The sequence below is a fragment of the Dipodomys spectabilis genome, unplaced genomic scaffold (assembly GCF_019054845.1).
Source record: "Dipodomys spectabilis isolate Male_0828 unplaced genomic scaffold, ASM1905484v1 ptg000024l, whole genome shotgun sequence".
Taxonomy (NCBI): Eukaryota; Metazoa; Chordata; class Mammalia; order Rodentia; family Heteromyidae; genus Dipodomys; species Dipodomys spectabilis.
In genome coordinates this window covers 535,565-555,199 of record NW_024870701.1, presented here as the reverse complement: position 1 = coordinate 555,199, position 19,635 = coordinate 535,565, and the positions used below count along the sequence as shown (strand labels likewise).

Genomic DNA, 19,635 nt, shown 5'->3' with positions numbered 1-19,635 from the left:
CTAGGACCTTGTACCCTGACATATTCCACTAAGCCACTGGGCAATAAAGAAATTACTTGGGATAACAATGAGTAAATGTGAGGAAGCAGGAGTTTAAGATAATAAGGTATCTCTTGGAATTTACAAGTAGGCAAAACAATTTTATATTTATTTTTTTATGGCAGTGGTAGGGTTTGAACTTGGGGCCTTGTACTTTGGTTAGGCAGGTATTCTAGTAAATGAGCTACAACCCTAGCACTAAGCAAAACAATTTAAAAATGAGCTTCAGAATATTTTTTACAGGTTGGACATGCTGCATTCTAACTTTCTTTTTATGTAACAAGAGGAAGTAGCTTTAATCATCTGGAGGGCTAGTTTCCTGCATATTAAATTCTAAGTGTAATTCCTTAAATAAGGGGTCCAGAGTACAAGGCATCAGTGGCTCATGCCTGTATTCCTAGTTACTCAGGAGGCTGAGATCTGAGGACTGAGGTTCATAGCTAACCCAAGCAGGAAAGTCATTACACTCTTGTCTCCAATTAAACATCAAAAAGTCAGAAGTGGAACAGTGGGAGAGTACTAGCCTTAAGCAAAAAAAAAGTGTCAGGGACACTTCCAAGCCTAGGAAGAACCCAAAACCAAACAAACAAACAAATAAAAGGATCCTGAATATGTAGTAGGCAAAAAATAGATTGCAAATTTACAAAGATACACGATGCTTTAGAAAAGCTACGCCCAACATCATAAAATACACAAGACAGTATGTTGGAAATGATCTGTACAACTTGGGGGGTGGTTAAGGGAAGGAAAAGTAGGAGAAAAATGAGGGAAGGTGTAACAAGTTTGACAAAAAATGTACTTATTATCTTGCTTATGTAACTATAACCCATCTGTATATCACCTTGATGATAAACAATAAAATGAAATAAAATAAATAAAAAATAAGTTCGACATATAAATTACATATATATATATATATATATATATATATACACACACACACACACACACACACATATATATTAACAATGAAAACATTTGTTACATGCCTCAGCCCAATCCACTAGTCAATGCCTTGTGGAGATTAACTCATTCAGGTCAGAGAGAAAAGTAAAGCTACAACCTTCTTACATTTCCTTTTTAGGATGTTCCAGGGTTTAACAAAGGTTTTGCCTAGAGCAGAGCTAGTCAGGTATGTTTGAACACTGACAAATACCTAAAGAGACATTCTCTAAACCTAAGGAATGTATGATCAACTTAATAGGAAGGAAGCACTACCAAGGTCTACTACCAAGGAAGGGAGTGTGATTTTTCTGACAGGTCAAAGGTTGGCCCTTTTTCCACAAAGTGAACTAGAAAAGAAAGTACAAATTTACCATGGACTGTCTTTTGAATTGGACTCCTATAACCCTTATTACTCAGGAGGCTGAGATCTGAGGACCAAGTTTCAAACAAACAAATACAAAAAGTCTTATGAACCTGTTCAAAACTGAAGAATTCAGTAGACATATTAGGAAATTTGGGTAGTATAAATTAAAGAGATTATTTTAGTCTAAAAAAGGATTTAAGAAGAGTTGTTTCTACTCAGCTCCTCAGTCCTAAAGAAATCCTTAGTGTGGGAAGTGAGGGAGGCCTCATTGCATACCAAGGGCATTTTCATAGTTCGTGCAGACCAGGAAACTCCATGCTACAAGAGGACTAGGTGTGAGCCAAAGATAAAATGCTTGAAAATTAATTTCATCCCACATGTCTCTCTCCCCCAAAACAAACAAACACCTAAACCAAAACTCAAGATTACAAAAAGATGGAATTTATCTCTTATCTTTTATTTTTGTTGTTATTGTCATGCATATTATATTTGTATATATTATACAATCTACATTACAGTGTCATATTTTTTGCCTTTAACATTCAGATGCTTTTTATATAAATTATGGAAAGAGAAATAAAAAAAGCAAAAGATAAGATTTAAAAGCTGACATAAAGTCCTAATAGACTCTATACATTTCATAATCTGATAGAGAATTTTGCCTCAAATAGTTTGAAGCCTTCCACAACAGCATAAATAAATCACTTTTACAAGCTTTTATTAGTTGTCTTCTATGGTGTGTGTGAGTGTTCATGAGCATGTGTATTTGGGATTGTGTGTATGTGTATGTGTGTGTGCTTGTGTGCACGTGCACATGTGTGTGCCAGTCCTGAGACTTGAATTTAGGGCCTGGGCACTGTACTGGACCTTTTTTCACTTGAGGATAGTTCTCTTCCACTTGATCACAGCTCTACTTCCAGCATTTTTGGTGCTTAATTGTAAATAAGAGACTCATGAGCTTTTCTGCCCGGACTGGCTTCAAACCATGACCAGATCTCAGTCGCCTGAGTAGCTAGGATTACACTAATGAGCTACCAGCACGTAGCTGGATTTTTTTTTTAAACTAAAGGGTGTATTCAATATAAATATGTAAAAAGTGAACTATGTAACTTGTGGGCAGGGACAGGAGGGGAAAACTGGGGGAAAGCAAAAGAACAAGTAACATTGTCCACAAAGAACCATACTCATTACTTGAGTTATGGAATGGGTAGCACCTCTGTACAACAATTCAATAACAACAAAATTATATTTAAAAAACTAGAGGGAATGGCAAAATAAACTAGAAGTGAATGAATTACTGCAGCCAGTCACATGTAATACAGAGCAGGTGTACGTTTATGATGAAGACTGTTGGTTAACTCATCACTCTGGTGCCTATATCAGTCTCCATGGGATGTATCTTTTCCACTCACCGATCACAACCTGGGCATGAACTACAAGATGCCTAGGGTTAAGTGTACATACAGAGACTGCAAAACAGACTCATACTCACTAGCCAAAACAGAATAGTCACTTAATGAGAAAAGAGAAGAGTCTAAATAATACCCCTCAAGCCTGGCTTCAGATTGTAATCACCCAAGGAGTTAAGCAAACAACAATAAACATTCGTCTAGGCTCAGCCCTAGAGATTCAGATTTCATTGATATGGAATACAAAGAATATCAATATTTTCAAAGTTCATGACACAATTCTAATGCACAGCTCACATTGAGAACTGCTCTTCTAGTAGATGAAGGATATCTGTTAGTAAACTGATATGAGTACAGTTTTCAAAATTAGCCAGTTGAGCTTATTGTTAGCCTATTTGGCTTCAGAATCCTTCAAGACTTTACCACAAGAACTTAGGGCACATATTTGCCTTTTCAGCCTTACCAGGTTCTTGGTCAAGCAATTTTTAGACACTGAGATTGTACTGTGCCCTTGGTCACTAGGTTGTCAACCTAATCCCAACTCATTATGCCCTCTGGTTATGTATTTTCCTAACCTGCCTTGCTCCTTGTGACCAAGGCTTAACTGTCTTTAACCTAGTTCTTCTGGGAACCCTGCCTGGCATCTGGATTCTCTTTCCATCACTTGATCCTCACACTCACTACTCTATTTCTCTAGTAAGAACACCTGTTACCTGTGTCACCAGCCTGCTGACCTCCAGATCACCTGCATACCTTGGTCAAGTCTCTTTCTTGTCTCACACTTATCCAGGCTCAACTGGCCTCCATATCCATCGTAGGCCTGATGCAAACATAGATGTGGCTTAAAAATACCAAAAATCCAGGAAAGAATGTCTTTTTTACATACCAGCAAATGTATGTTAAATATGTCTCAGCTTATTCTATTTGTAGCTCTATTCATGTAAAGGATTACTTGAGAAAGCATGACAGACTGTTATCTGTATCCTTTGTTATCTGGATCCTCATTACTAAAGACAGTTAGACTTTGTAGCAGTGGCTGCTGTGTATTTGCTGATTTCAAAGAAAACCAATGATCCTGCCAACCTCAGTGGGTTAACTTTCAATTGAATTCAGTTACACTTGACACATCTTGTTAGAATCTGTGGTATTCTGTTACATGATAAACTTTATTTTCTCCCTGAAATTTTATCAATGTGCTCCAAAGAAGGTGCTTTTTTGAAAAAGTGGTCTAAGTTTCATTCCCCAAATCTTGAAATAAAGAGCATGCCTCTCCCAGCTCAACTTGTTATTTGATTCTAACATACAATTAGTGAGTAAAAATAATATATTGATATTATATAAGATTAAGAAATATGGGCAATTTTATGGGCTGGGAAGGTGGCTCAGTGGTAGAGTGCTTGCCTTGCATGCATGAGGCCCTGGGTTCGACTCCTCAGCACCACATAACCAAAAAAAAAAAAAAAAAAAAGAAATATGGGCAATTTTAGATTAAATGGTTTTTGTTTTCAGTTTTTACTCAAACTTGCAGCCTTGATGCCTAGTTTATAGACTATTTGGCTATGGAGACTGTTCATGAACACCTGTTCTAGCTCTCATGATGTTGTAAGCCCTGGCGTTTCCTATAGATGGTAAAGCCAGTGTGTGGGATTGATGCCACATCATTCCCAGCATGCACTCAGCACATGGCATGCAACCACACCTCACAAATACATGCAAGAATGAAGGTGCCTGCTGTCTAAAAGGCAAATCCAAATAGCACTGGAGTTATGGTGATATAGCATGGGAGGCATTTTGATTTTGTGTGCCTGGGATGGATCTCTGTGGGCCAGTTGTTGTTGGACTGGTTAAAACAGTGCTATATAGTGTGTCCGTGCGTGCAGCTGTTGCTTGAATTAAAGTCTAGGAATGGAAAGGTCACAAAAATGATTTTTGTGCCTTATTCCAGTGAAGAAAAAGTTCTTACTCAAAAGGACATTATTAATTATGAGATCCTTCTCAGATGGCCAAATTCCCCTGTGATTACTTTGTTAAGGTCAGACTTGGCTACTGATGAGAAAATATGAAATTAGTATTTCTTCAGTCAATTCAAGTTTACTCATAGCAATCTAAATGTTCTCATGAGGGCAGAAAATGTATGGGGTCTTCTCACATGTCCATTTGGTCCCTTTAATATCCAACCAGTTAACAAAGGAAGGGTCTGATTTCTATCACAGCATATGTCCTGATGTTCCTGATGCCTTCGTGTGTTACCTTATTTAAAGGCAGACAGTTCCTCCCAGATTAGGAGCTTCCTATGTTTATATTTCACTCATCAGAAAAATAAATGAGATCATGGTATTTATTTTAGTTCTTGATTTCAGTTCTGAAAATAGGGACAGATTAAGGTAAAATTCCTTAGACTAGAATAAAGGTAAATTTTTAAATAACCGGTAGTTTCTAGTGCTTTCTTTGATGTAACTTCAATGAACTAAAATGTGTCACTTTAAAAATGATACAGGTTGAATGATTGAAAGTTTTTTATTACGTACTGATATGAAACTCTATAGACAAAGAACACTGCAAACTTTGTTCTTATGATAAAGAGGCACTGTCTTCTCCAGTCCCACCATAGTATCTTTTGAACCTAGCAAGTGAAGGCACTGTTAGTTATGGGTCAGTAAACTGTAGTTTGTAGGCTAAATCTGAAGTTGTACCTCTTTCTGTCTGGCCCAAAAGATAAGAATAGTTTCTATATTTTTAAATAGCTGAAAAAATATTTCTAGATACGGGAAAATTCCAACTCTATAATACGTGTAGTTCATGGTATTTATACATGTGTCATGCACATAATAAAGTATTTTATTGGAACACAGCCAGGCTTGTTGGCTTATGTCTTTTCTATAGTTGCTTTCATGTCATAACAAAGCTAAGTAGCTGTGAGAAGAACCATATGGCTGTAAAGTTAAAAATATTTACTACCTGGCCCTTTATAGGAAGTTGACTAATCGCTGGTTGAACTTAACGACCGTAATCACCTATATCTACATTTATTTAGGGACTGAACCTGCTAAATGAACTATTCCTGCAGCCCCTGGGATTGGAAAATATCTTCTAGGACTTACTGGCTAGGACATAATAAAAAATATTTCCCAGAATGTATCCTTAGATGAGTTGGTCCAGAAAGCATGTTTTGACCTGGAATTTCCCTGTTTGGGGGGAACAGAATCTGAACAGCTCCTGAACCATTTCTAGCCTGACTCATGCCTGTTCCCAGGTGCTTCACATGACACACTGATGCTTTTGAGAATCAAAGAAAGCACTGAAAGGTGGCCTAAATGTTACATCAGTATCTTACACAGATAAATCTTTTTCTTTTTGCTGCTGAGATTCAAATCCAGGTCCTGTACATGTTAGGCCAGTGCTCTACCACTGAGCTACCTCACCAGACTGAAAGGAGCCTTAACGAAAAATTAATCACCCACCTGGACGTGTTTCTGCCACAACAGGGCCAGCAAGATCAGAAGGCTTCCCAACACCTGCCTGGTTGATAGCTCGAACACGGAAAACATAGCTGATGCCCTCCTTGAGGCCTTCCACCTGGAAGAATTAGGTGTTGAAACAATTGAGAGTTGTATGTTACTCAAGCAGATGTGTTCTTCCTCTGCAATAGCAATTAGTCATATAGCACCAAGGATATAGAACTTTTGCTATGAGTAGATTCTCTCTGTGACTAATTGGGTGGCTTTAAGCAAACTATTATCTCTCTGGAGCAGTTGTCAGTAGAAGAAGAGGAATAGTCTATATACCTTAATGGCTTCCAACATCAGAAATAGAGTAGGCATTTTTAAAATAAATTAGCTACCTTATTCTTTGGTTTCTTTGGTCAAAAAGGCAAAAACAAAGTGTTCACTTTGCCCTTTTGATCTTTTTGAGATATTCTAAGAATAATTTCAGATAAAATTCTTGGCAAGAGAGAATTAAAACCATTCTAAGACACCCAAACAAAACAAACATTGTCCCTGTAATATGACTATATTTTCCTAGACAAGATATTAACATACTTGAGAATTTAAGTCATTTGGCAAATAATCAAAGTGTATTAAAACTCTACATCCTCAAGTTTTTAATCCTCAAGATATTTTCTGTTAGGCTAGGAGTATACCTCAAATTGTAAAGCACTTGCCTAGCAAGCAAAGCCCTGGGTTCAATAACTAGTACCACCAAAAATAAATTGTGAAGAACCTACTTCAATTTCATTTGTTGTCACAAACACACATATGAAAGGAATTTTGTTACACATACAGGGCATAATTCTTCTCCTAAGGCTGTGATGGAAATATATCCAAGATCTGAATTAAATCACACAGTGCTAGAATACTTCATTCAATTAACTAAAGCTTTTTATGAACAAGCATTCAAACCAACTATGCAGTAAGCTGTTAGGTTTTTAACCTATTTGGTTATATTGTGTTGGTGACAATGTATATTTCTGTAGTAATGCCTTTCACTACAACAAATAGATTTTTTTTAATGCATTTCCATCTGTAAGTGAACTTGAACTTAGCCACAAGCTAAATGCTTAAGATTTTATATATTTCAGATTTTGTTTAGAAATAATACCAGTGAAATGTTGATTTCAAAAAGGGAACAGAAATATTTCCTTGTTGTGATAAGAATGAACTGATTATCAGGTGACTGACACACCTACACCTACCACACAGGTGATGCGTGGCTGAGTCAGATTTCCATAACACAGGAAGAAAATCTGCATTCTAGTGCCTAGTCACCGGCATGACAGGCACACACTTCCTTTCTCCCATTGCCCAGAGGACAAAGGCCAATGGTCTCACCAGTGCCACAAATACACACAGTCTATGGATATCTACTCTGCTTACCTTGGATTGCTTTCCTTCCTACACTTTCAAAAGGAATTGCTTTCTTTTGCCTCTCAATCTATGGCTCCCACCCTTCCAATTACTCCCTTCTCATCACTTTGGCTCACCAGGCTATACTTGTCAATGTAAAAGGATTATGTGGGGTTGAATTCTTTCTTTGTGAATGCCGTGTGCAACTTTCTGAATGACTGCAGTGAAGTCACGCCTCACTTTATTGAGGTGATCTTTCCGCAATACTTTCTGAGGTCCTTCAGTGGACCTGGGACCTTCAGCTGCTCTGTCAACAACAGGGGACAACAATCTTTGGAGATTTCCCTATAGGCTTTAGTACAAGAGCCTTTGGGGTCAGAGGCAGGCACTGGTTCAGTTCTAGGGGAATCCAGAGGGCAGTGACATGGTTCCAGGTGAGGTTCAGGTCAAGAGTCCAGGAAACCCATCCCACTGATGCCGAGCACAGCAAGCATGAGGAAACATGTGAACTGCGACAGGGTATGTTAGGATTTAAAGGAAGCCACAGTTAAAGACATATGGATTCAACCTCTATAACAACAGCATCCTCAAGTAAAAGGCCACCTTCAGAAACAATTTGGGGTACAAATGGAAACAGGGTCATGTCTGAAGGACAGTAACAAGCAGGTACTTTTAAGACTATGAGGGAAACAAAGCAGGAAAGAAGGAAGGTGAAGGAGCTAGTGGATGTTTTCCAGACTTGAATAAGGAATTTAGGTGAAAAATCTCTGAATTGTTTCAAGCACCAAAAAAGTTCCACTACCAATGGAACCTTACCAGGAGCAAATACATTAAACAGACCAAGCAGGGAAACTCTTTTCTTGCCAACTTTAATGTTAATATTAGTACAGCATCCCCCCCCCCCCAATATTGCTTGCTGGGCTTGCTTGCTTTGTGCTGCTCCACCATTTGAGCACAACTCCAGTTCATTTTTCCTTTTAAGAGGAGGAAAGCAAGCTCTAAATCTGAGCATCCTCCTACCTTCAGGTATTTGTTTTGAATGGCTGCTTTATTGAGTCCTCGCCATTGGTCATCTTTGGCACTGGTTTCCTTCAAGTCTACAAAGTAACCAGTGACTGGAGTCCGCCCAGAGTAGACTGGAGGCTTCCACTGGAGAACCAGGGAGTTCTTCCTGACTTCACTGTATTTAAGACTATGTGGTGGTCCTAGAGAGAGACAGAAAAAGAAATGAGACAGAAAGACAGAGGGATACAGAGACAGAAAGATAGACAGGCAGAGACAGAGACAGATGACAGAAGCAGAAACAGAGAGATGTGAAAAGTTAACTAATTGAAGTCATGATGTAGATAAGAAAACAAATTTATAGCCACATTTAAGGATCTTAACATCTGCATCTGATGCTGGTGCTTTAAAAAAAATCTAGCTTCTCATGAAAGGAAGTATGTTGGCGGTATTTCTCATCCAGTTTTCACACCTGCTGTGTTTCAACTTACTAGGTCTTCTCATGTGGGGGTGGGAGGGCAGTTGGGCACATCAAGGTTCTTGGAACTGGATTAAAACTCCCTCAGCCATTCTGAGGCACGTGTTCATCATCTTCCCTCAGCTGTTTAAATATATTTTTGAGTGAGAGTGTCACTGTGTAATAGTTTGAAGACAGAAACTCTATTTGTTGGCATACAAATATAGAGAGCAAGAATATAATTGATGAAATCATTCTTTCAAAGGAAAAAGAAGTAACTTCCACTTGGAGGGAAATTTTTTTTTCTACATTCCCAAAATGAGTAAAAAAAAAAAAAGTATGAATGAAAGCTTACAGTTTATGAAAAACTTTTGCCAAAAAATATATATAGTGATCTCATGGGCTCTGAATTTGTACTAAATACTACCAAGTGTTTTATATTCAGTGATCTCAATCATCCCTAGGAAAATTAATAAGAAGTTCCCAGGAGCCAAGTATGTTGATAGCTTTCAAAAGGGAGAATGTCAGGATGGGCCCTGTGTGTATTCTCTCTGAATTCTTGGGATAGCCTAACTTATTATGTGATCACCTGTGTCTTTGTAGGACTATTAGTTGCTTATTCAGGTGGCATTATTTTTTTCTTCTTTTCAAATAACAACTTTTAACCAACAATCAAAATCACCTGAAGTGACTCACATCTGCCTAAAGCAACTACAAACACAGACTTGATTATTCTGCATTTTAAAATTTTGCAATTGCTAGTTCAATATTTGTTTCACCATTAACCTTGACTTAACAATTTCATATATGCGTCATTCTCATCTTCTGATGTCTTGTATTTAAATATGCTTAAATATTATTGCCAAAACTGACCCTGGTGTGGCATGTTCTGTTTGCCCAATGACCATGATCTTGTGTCCTTAAAACTCAGTGAGGCAACCAAACAGACAACATTGGCTCTATTTACAGAGGAGGAACTAGGCCCTTTGTACAGGAAAAGAAGATTTCACGTACAGTTCCTAGTTTGCTATTTATACTTGTGAGGCATTCCATGTGTCATTTAAGCTGAATTCAGTTTTTTCATGTGTACAATGCAATGGAAACAAAACATTGTTCCTTTTCTCTTCTATAAGAGCTCTCTTCACACATGGCTGGCCCAAACCTACTCAGCAAATCAAAGATGAGTCTGAGAGGCTAGGTGGTTATTCATTTCTTCTCTTGAGCATTCACTTTTGCAACTTTCTTTGGTAACAACATCACTTCCTATTACAATACTTTCTACAAATCTGCTCAGAAAGTCTAAGTCTTCAATCACTCTCATTTAACTTTATTCAGGAATTACAAAAATTTGAAAGCAATCTTTTGTTCAATTGGCAAGAAAGAATGTAAGAAACACCTACTGGCCCCTTCGTATTTATGAAGTTGAATGAACTCTTGAATCCTCAGTTCTCTTGTTATTTATTGTTGGTGGCACTGGGGTTTGAACTTATGGCCTTGCACTTGCCTAGCAAGTACAAGCACTTGCTCTACCACTTGAACCACACCTATCTTGTTTTTATTCATGCTTTGCAGAGAAGCAATGCAAGTCAGTATTCTCTGAGTGAAGGTAACATAGTGGTTTTTCAAGTGTGTAGGGTTTCAAGTAGAGAAGGGGTAGCATGGGGATCAAGACTGCTGTCTACCCAGGATTTTGTAGAGTAGCCTAGGCCTAGGAAACTTATGTCTATGGTGGTGCTATGGCAGTTGTTAGATAAGCTAAATATAAAACGAGGAGGAAGCACTTAGTCATCCTATAATGTGGAAAGAAGTTGGGTCTCAGAGTCAGTCCTATCAGAAGCAAAGTAAAATCATTTCCTACAGACAGTGGAAATGCTGGTTTGAATCTTAACTACTTAAAAAATTTGTATTCAAGATTTACATTTACTCAGTTTTACAACTCTGAAAGAGGTGTTAAGCCTAGGTAAGATTGTCTGCCTATTTTCTATTTTCTTCTTTGTCTCCCTAACAATTTCCATGACAACTTCAGGGCGGGGGGAGAGACAGAGAGACAGAGACAGAGACAGAGACACAGAGAGAGACACAGAGAGAGACAGAAACACAGGGGGGGAGGGTAATAAAAAAGAGGGAGGGAAATGGAGAGAGGCCAGACTTACATCCTAGGCTGTTATGATGTATCTACCAAGGTAATATAATGAAAAGCTGGAAAGAGGGTAGAGGACAGATACCAAGGAGTAGTCACAGGCTAAGAGAGATTTGATAAATAAGACTTCAGGGCAGTGGGAGAATGAATAACCATGACGTATGTTAAGACATTTTTTAAAATTTTGCAGTAGAACATGAATTGGATGCCTTTAATAGTCTTTAAGATGCAAAATCAAAGACTGGAACTCCCTTTAAAGACTCATTTGACAATCAAATTGTGTGCTTCAGTCAATCCAACTCTAACAGATTCTGAGCAAAGGCAACTCTGGGAATTATTTGGAACACACTATGTTAGTTTTATATTGCAATGTATATTATAGTAGTATCATAAAAAATTTTAGGGGCTGGGAAGGTGGCTCAGTGGTAGAGTGCTTGCCTTGCATGCCTGAGGCCCTGGGTTCGATTCCTCAGCACCACATAAGCAAAAAGAAAAAAGCCGGAAGTGGTGCTGTGGCTCAAGCCGTAGAGCTCTAGCCTTGAGCTGAAGAGCTGAGGGACAGTGCCCAGGCCCAGAGTTCAGGCCCCATGACCGGACCAAAAAAAAAAAAAAAAAATTTAGGTAAGTATGATGGACCAAGGGAACTCTGTTGTCTTCAATATTATCTATTTAATACTTCAATTGAGTTAAGCTGTAGGCTCTGCTAGGAGAAAACCCAAGCACAATACTGAGACATGGTTTCCACAGTTTCTATGGGTTACCTGGAACAGCAATGGTCCACTCTTCACACTTGAAGCATTCACTGACTGCAGAGGGTGCCCCCAACCCTGCAATGTTCATGGCCGCCACTTGGAACTGATAAACCGTGTTCTCCTTCAATTCGCTAATCTGCAACATTAACAAGATCACAGGTGATGAATGCTTCAGAACCATGCTTTCTAGTGGTTTAACATTGTATTGACTATGTCAAACCTACTCTAAGGTGACCTTGTTTTACTCTGGTTATTTTACATTCTACTTATTCACTGCTTGTGTAAGGTATAGTCACCTCCCTAGAGTAAAGGTAAACCCATGACTTGCTTAGAGCCCAAAGAACATGGCAAAAGTATTGGAATGTCAGTTTGTCACTATGCTACATCACATGGCAAAAGAAAAGGAATATTACAGATATAATTGTGGTTTTTAATTAGTTGATAGGGGGTTGATCAAAAGGAAGAGTTAAGGAAGAGGCTCAGTGGTACAATACTTGTCTAGGATGCATGAGGCCTTAGTTCAATCCTGAATGAGCTTTGACATAACCAGTGAACTCTTGAAATGGGGCCTGGGCCCTTCCTGAAGAAAAACACTGTCCTGGTGGCCTTGCAGCCGAAAATGCCACTTGTTAACTGTCCAGCCACTTGCATTTGAAGAACAGCAGGCCTACAGCTACAAAGAACTGAATTTTGTCAGCAACCTGTGGGTGCTTGGAAGGGACACTCCCACCTATGGATGAGAATGCAGCCAGTGAACACCACATGCCATCTGTGTCAGATCCCAGGAGAGGACCTAGCAAAGCCATTCCTTGCTTCCTTTCTCCTGGACACTGTGACTAGAAAAAGTAGGCTGCTTTAAACCACAACACTTGTGGTAATTTTTATGTATCTGTGAGTAACTGGTCTGTGTTTGAATGAAGAATGAATTTACAATATTGAAATTTTTACACTGTTTCTGTTTTTCACTGTGTGACCTATTTTCTATATCTCAGTGAAGATTGTGTTGTTGTGAGGCTACATGACATTTTTAAGGAAAGTGAATTAAGTAAAAAATGGATATGTTTTACAGAAAAGCAAACACAAAAGAGAATTTGTAAACTGGTAGAAAATTTGTGAACTGGCCATAGTGCAAGAAGACCCAAGATGGGAAAGAGAGAAGAATAGCAAGTAGGCATGGAAAAGAGACTGAGGAAGTCACTCAAATGTTTGTACAAATGTGAAGAAATAAAGACAGAGAAATTTGGTTGCAGCAATATTTTACTTTTTTTAATTTTTTTGGGAGGGTCCAGTCGTGGGGCCTGAACTCTGGGCCTGGGCACTGTCCCTCAGCTCTTCAGCTCAAGGCTAGCACTCTACCACTTGAGCCACAGCGCCACTTCTGGCTTTTTTCTTTTTTCTTATGTGGTGCTGAGGAATCGAACCCAGGGCCTCAGGCATGCAAGGCAAGCGCTCTACCACTGAGCCACCTTCCCAGCCCTCAACAATATTTTAGAAAATAAAAGAATTTTCTGAAGAAATCTTGAGAAGCTCAAAAGCACAAATTAAAAATTGTCTCCTCCCACCAAATTTCTAGGCAAATTTTTTTAAAAATACAAATATCTAGACAGATATAACAGCAGCCCACCAAATATAAAATAAGCATATTAAGAGCTGTCTAAAAAAAATGGACAATTACCCGCAAATGAGCAAACAGACTGAGTTGATACATCAATGAAATAAGCCAGAAGATAATTCAATTACATCTTCAAAGCACAAAGATAAAATAACTACCATTGTGGAAAGTTTTGCCCAGAAAAAAGTATTTTGTGGAGAACAAATAAATATAAAGTTATTTTCAGATAAGCAAAAATGAACAGTTTGCCCTCTGAGTACCCTCTGTAAAGGAAATTCTCGAATATTTATTTAGGGCAAAGGAAAACAATTTTAGATGAAGGTCAAAAGTGAAGAAATGAAAGCAAATAAAATGGGAAATATTTAGGTAAATCTAAACAAATATCCCTAAAAGAAAGTAGTTACAATTTTTTTTTTAAAAAGGATATAAGACACACATCCAAGAGACTATAAATTGAGTAGAAAGTAAATAAAGTATTTTAAGGCCTTTATATTTCTTTTTTTTTGGGGGGGGGGTCCGGTCATGGGGCCTGAACTCTGGGCCTGGGCGCTGTTCCTCAGCTCTTTAGCCACAGCGCCACTTCCAGCTTTTTTCTTTTTGCTTATGTGGTGCTGGGGAATCGAACCCATGCATGCAAGGCAAGCGCTCTACCACTGAGCCACCTTCCCAGACCCAGGCCTTTATATTTCTGAAACAAGGAAAACAATGGAAGTAACCTAACAGATTTTAAATCTGTTCAGCCACGAAACCAAACAAACCAACCCCCTATAATCTGTACCCTGTAAGCTAGTATAGGTGGAAATGGAATGATTTTTATAAAAAAAACTATTCAGTAGTACTCAAGAAAGAACAGAAGGTAAAACATCTAACAGAAAAATATAAAGGACAAAATAAAATGATTGGTTTAAAAGAAAAATCTGTAAAAACCAGCTGTATGCCGATGCCTCACGCCTGTAATCCTAGCTACTCATGAGGCCAAAATTTGAGGTTTGCAGTTTGAAGCCAGCCTAGGGAAGACAGTCTCGTGAGACTCTTATCTCCAATTAATCACAGAAAAAGCAGAAGTGGTGCTATGGCTTTAGTGGTAGAGGCCTAGCCTTGAGCAAAAGAAGCTCAGAGACAGTGACCAGGTCTTCAGTTCAAGCCCCAAGATGAGCACAAAAAGAAAGAAAGAAAGAAAGGAGGGAAGGAAGGAAGGAAGGAAGAAAGAAAGAAAAGAAAGAGAGAGAAAGGGAAGGAGGGAGGGAGGAAAAGAGGGAGGGAGGGAGGGAGGGAAGAAGGAAGGAAAGAAGGAAGGAAAGAAGGAAAATAGGGGGGAAACCTCACTTGAATTGGCATATTATAAAGAGGGTATCAGACCAGGCATTGTGGTATACACCTCTTTTCCTGTATAGGGAAGGCAGTAGCAGGAGAATCATAAGTAGTGAGATTCTAACTCTAAGTAAAAGAAAAGGAAAGGAAAGGAAAATATAGAAATGGACAAAATAGGGCTGGGAATATGGCTTAGTGGTAGAGTGCTTGCCTAGCATGCAGAAGCCCTGGGTTGGATTCCTTAGTATCACATATGGAAACAACAACAACAACAACAACAAAGCTGGAAGTGATGCTGTGGCTCAAGAGCTAGAGTGCTAGCCTTGAGCAAAAGAAGCTTGGGGACAGTGCCCAGACCCTGAGTTCAAGCCCCAGGACTGGCACACACACACACACACACACACACACACACACACACACACACACACACACACACGGACAAAATACATAGGAAAAGGTGTCCAAATTCATTCAACACCTGGTGTGTCAAAACTGGGAACGTGTGAAATGCCAGGTGTTATATGCAGAAAGGAATGGGAATTCTGCCCCCTTCAGGAAACAGTATAGAACTGTCTGGTAGAGTAGAAAATAAACCCTGTGACTCAGCACTTGTACTTTAGTAAATTCATACAGAAATTGTTGCTTATGTCTGTAACAGCAGACATCTACAAAAATGTTCAAAGCTACACAGTTTGATATAGGTTAAAAATGCCCATACAACAATCAGTAATGGAATGGATACGGTCATATAATGGAATACCATACAGTAATGAAAAAGAATGAGTTATAGCTACATATGTCAATATGGGAGAATCTTAAAGATAGTAACTTTGTGCAATGTGCTTCCAGTTTTGTGTGGTATTTCAAATTTTTCCAATGTTAAATTCAAAGACTGTAGCACTGAAGTGGGGAAAGCACTATTCTCTGGATTTGCCCTGCTCTAAATGCTCACAGAATGGAGTTCTATAAGTGTTGGGAGATAGTAACTTGAGCTTAATTAGTGGTGCTCTAAAAAGGAGCCCTCAGCCATGATAACAGGGAGACCCCTTAGGTACTCTGAGGTGGACTAAGCAGTGGAGGCGTCCCTAAGTAGAGAAGTATACTACCTTTATGGCCATAAGACATAGTGTTTCATTTTATTTTGTATTCTATGATAGGGTCTCTCTACATGAAATTCTACACGGGGATTCTGGGGCAGAATTCCCATTCTTCTGCATACTAACAAACACCCAGCATTTCACATGTTCCCAGTTTTGACACTCTGGGTGTTAAATGAATTTGGACACCTTTTCCTATGAATTTTGTCTATTTTTAAAATCTTTCTTTCCTTTCCTTTTCTTTTTATTAGAGTCAGAATCGCACTACTCCTGACTCTTCTCTACTTCACTTAGGCTAGCCTCAAACTTGCTATGTACCCTAGGCTGGGCACTATTATAAAGAAATTCATACTCTTTAAGTTAGTGACATTGGTTATAGATATTTTTCAAGTTTTGAGGGAAATGTTAGGAAAAGGTGGTCAAATGCATACACTTTCACATATATTCAATTTACCCAGTTCTATTTTCATATATATATTTGTATGCATGTGTGTGAAAAAAGTATGTATGAAAAGATGTGTGTGTGTGTGTGTGTGTGTGTGTGTGTGTGTGTATGAAAATGGAACCAGGTAAATTAAGAGAATGGGTGGAGTTGGAAGATATGGGGGAGAATAATAAAAGTGGTGACACTGATTAAGACTCATTATACACACAAACTGGCATGTGACATGAAACTCCTTTGTACGCCTACCAAGGATAGTTTTTTGTTTTTGTTTTCAAATAAAAAGGACAAAGAGAAAGAACAAAAACTGTTAGTTTTCAGTTGGGTGCCAGTGGTTCATGCCTATAATTCTAGCTACTCAGTAGGCCGAGATCTGAGAGGATCATGGTTCAAACCAGCCTGGGCAGAAAAGTCCCCATGAGAATCTTACCTCCAATTAACCACTCAAAAATTGGAAGTGACACTGTGTCTCAAATGGTAGAGCACTAGCCTTGAGCAAAAGAGCTTAGGATCAGCACTCAGGCACTGAGTGGCTCAATGACCAAAAAAAAAAAGGTTAATTTTCACAATAAGTATGCATCTTATGGTAAGTTTTCTAAGATATGTTTATTTATATGAATCAGAAAACATAAATCCTGCCTGGGTAGCAAAACCAGGTTACCAAAGCATCTGGTTCATCAAGTCATGACAATCCCCACAATGGAAACTGGAATGAAGCTATAAACCCTTCATAAGGTACTGATGCTGTGCACAAACGTATCCTCATTCATTGGACATGCACACTGTAGAGAACCCTGCTTACCTTGTATGCTGCATCACTGACAGCCTTGATGTTGGCTTCTCTCCATTTTCCTGGTATCCCATCCGTTACCTCACGATAGTTCACATAATAGCCAGTGATTTCAGCCCCACCAGTCTTAACTGGTTGCTTCCATCCAAGAACCATTGAGTCACGAAAACTTTCAAGACAAGTGATGTCGTAGGGTGGGGATGGTGCCGCTGTTGTAATAGGAATAGCTCATGAGTGAGGGAGAAATACATTTACCCTTCTGTGCCCATTAAACCTGCTTCATTGTTGTCATGTTTGAGAATGCTAGATCTTTTAATATAAAATGAAATTGAGCAGTGATTAGGCATCTAACTTGGTATATGTGTATGGTTTAAAAAAAAGTGTACTGCAATTATTATCCCAAAGATTTTTTTTTAATTCTTGCATACTGGGATGATATCCTGAAAAAATTATTCTTCCCCTAAGGAAAAAAAAATTAAACCATCCTAGGGATTGAATTTGCTAAGTAAGTACTCTACCACTTGAGTTCTATCTCTAGTTTTGTTGCATTTTAGTTTGTTTTTCAGACAGGATCTCATGGTTTTCGAAGGATAGCCTTGAATGGTGATCCCCATATCTCTACCTTCTAAGTACTTGTGCTACTTGACATTTTTACAATTTTTTTCTTGTTTTTTTGATACAGTCTAACTTTTGTTTATTTGGTCGTAGGCTATAATGTGCCTAACTTTTGTTTTTTTGGTCTTAAGCTATAATGTATCTATTTCCACCTGCTGACTTGCCAGAATTACAGGCATTTGCCAATATCCTGTATGTTTTTAAAGATTTTTTTCTCCTGAGAGCAATAAAATGTATATATAGATACCAATTTCTATTTCAATTTGCTTGTTTAGAATTTCCATGTTTCTAAATGGTTAGCACTTCAGAACTCAGCACACTTATTCTTGTGAGGTATTATGATTATATAGATTCTGCCTGTCATTAGAAAAAGTTCTTATTCTAGAGCATATCTAAATGTCACCTGTTAAAAATACTTTTAAACAAGGCACAATCTGCTACATAACTTTATCTTGATATATCCTTTTTGTGATGTTATTTTTACCATGATGTTAGGAATGAAAATACTCTGCAGCTGTCACTGTGTTTATTAGTGCCTAGCAAGAAGGTATTTGGAGAGTATTTTAAAATGTCTCCATGCTGTGGCTATGCTGAACAACTTTTCATTCAACTATTGCAATTCTGTTTTTCTATGATGAAGAAGAGGTAAAAATATAATGTATGAAAGGAAGGGAGGGAGGGAGGGAGGAAGGAAGGAAGGAAGGAAGGAAGGAAGGGAGGGAGGGAGAGAGGGAGGGAGGGAGGGAGGGAGGAAGGAAGGAAGGAAAAATGAGGTTATGGAAAGAAATTCATCTAGATATGCAATCACATCAAAAACAATTTTCTAAAAATTTGTCGGATTATAGGTGATAGGATACTATCATTATTATTTTTTAAGAACTCTGTAGATTTTATTGTTGTTAATTTATTGTTGTTAATTTTACTTCAAATTGAAAGGAAAAAAAGGACGGACTAAATAAAACACATCTGTACAACAAACACATTTCTCTCCCTGACTTTGAGGATGCCAACTTTGTCTATAAGGCTAAATTTATACCCCCTTCTCTATGACTTTCTTCCTCTACCTGGAAGAGCTCCTTTCCCTAAATTCCTCAGGGAGTACATTCTGTTCTATTTTTAATCTATTTCTTTCATCTTACTTTGTGCTATAGTTAGTTGTAGTTTAGGGGAAAGAACATAGATCTTGGAGTCAGAGGATCTTGGCTTCAATTCTTCTTTGGGCTTTTAACATTTTTAATTGCCATTATAAAGATGATTTATAGAGGGGTTACCATTTCATAAGTCAAGTCATAAGTACATTTCTTTTTGGACAATGTCACACCTTCCTTTGGTCTCTCCCAGTTCATTCTTATTTTAAAAAGGTTCTCAAAATGATGAAATATCTCCGAGACATAAAAGGTAGCTCTTAAAAAATTTAAAATCCGAAACAGTTGTTTCTATGCTGTTCACCCTTCACTTTTTTGTCTTAAAAAAAATCTTGTTGAGTATGGTGGCTCAAACTTGTAATCCTAGCTGTTCCAGAAATCTGAGGATCCTGGTTTGAAGCCAGCTTGTGCAGGAAAGCCTGTAAGACTCTTATCTCCAATAAACTGCCAAAAAGCTAGAAGTGGAGCTATGACTCCAGTGGTAGAGTGCTAGCCTTGAGTCATAAAAAATAAACAAACAAACAAATAAATAAATGCTCAGGGACAGTGCCTACTCCCCGAGTTCAAGTCCCAAGATGGTACCAAAAAACCCCAGCAACAACAAAAACAACTTTCACTTATTCCATTTCTATTTCATACCATTGGGACTACAAATTGTCAGGTGATTATCC

The 19,635-nt window shown here is 38.3% G+C and overlaps 1 protein-coding gene across 1 annotated transcript in view; it reads right to left on the bottom strand.

Moving 5' to 3' along the window:
- Myom1 (myomesin 1) overlaps positions 1-19,635 on the bottom strand; it is a 132,295-nt gene that overhangs the window by 40,798 nt on the left and 71,862 nt on the right. Inside the window, exons 19-22 of the mRNA XM_042675326.1 lie at positions 17,217-17,413; positions 11,962-12,088; positions 8,622-8,806; positions 6,219-6,333 (exon numbers count right to left, since the gene is read on the bottom strand). Coding sequence (XP_042531260.1) covers positions 6,219-6,333; positions 8,622-8,806; positions 11,962-12,088; positions 17,217-17,413 — 624 coding nt within the window. The remainder of the gene's footprint in view (positions 1-6,218; positions 6,334-8,621; positions 8,807-11,961; positions 12,089-17,216; positions 17,414-19,635) is intronic.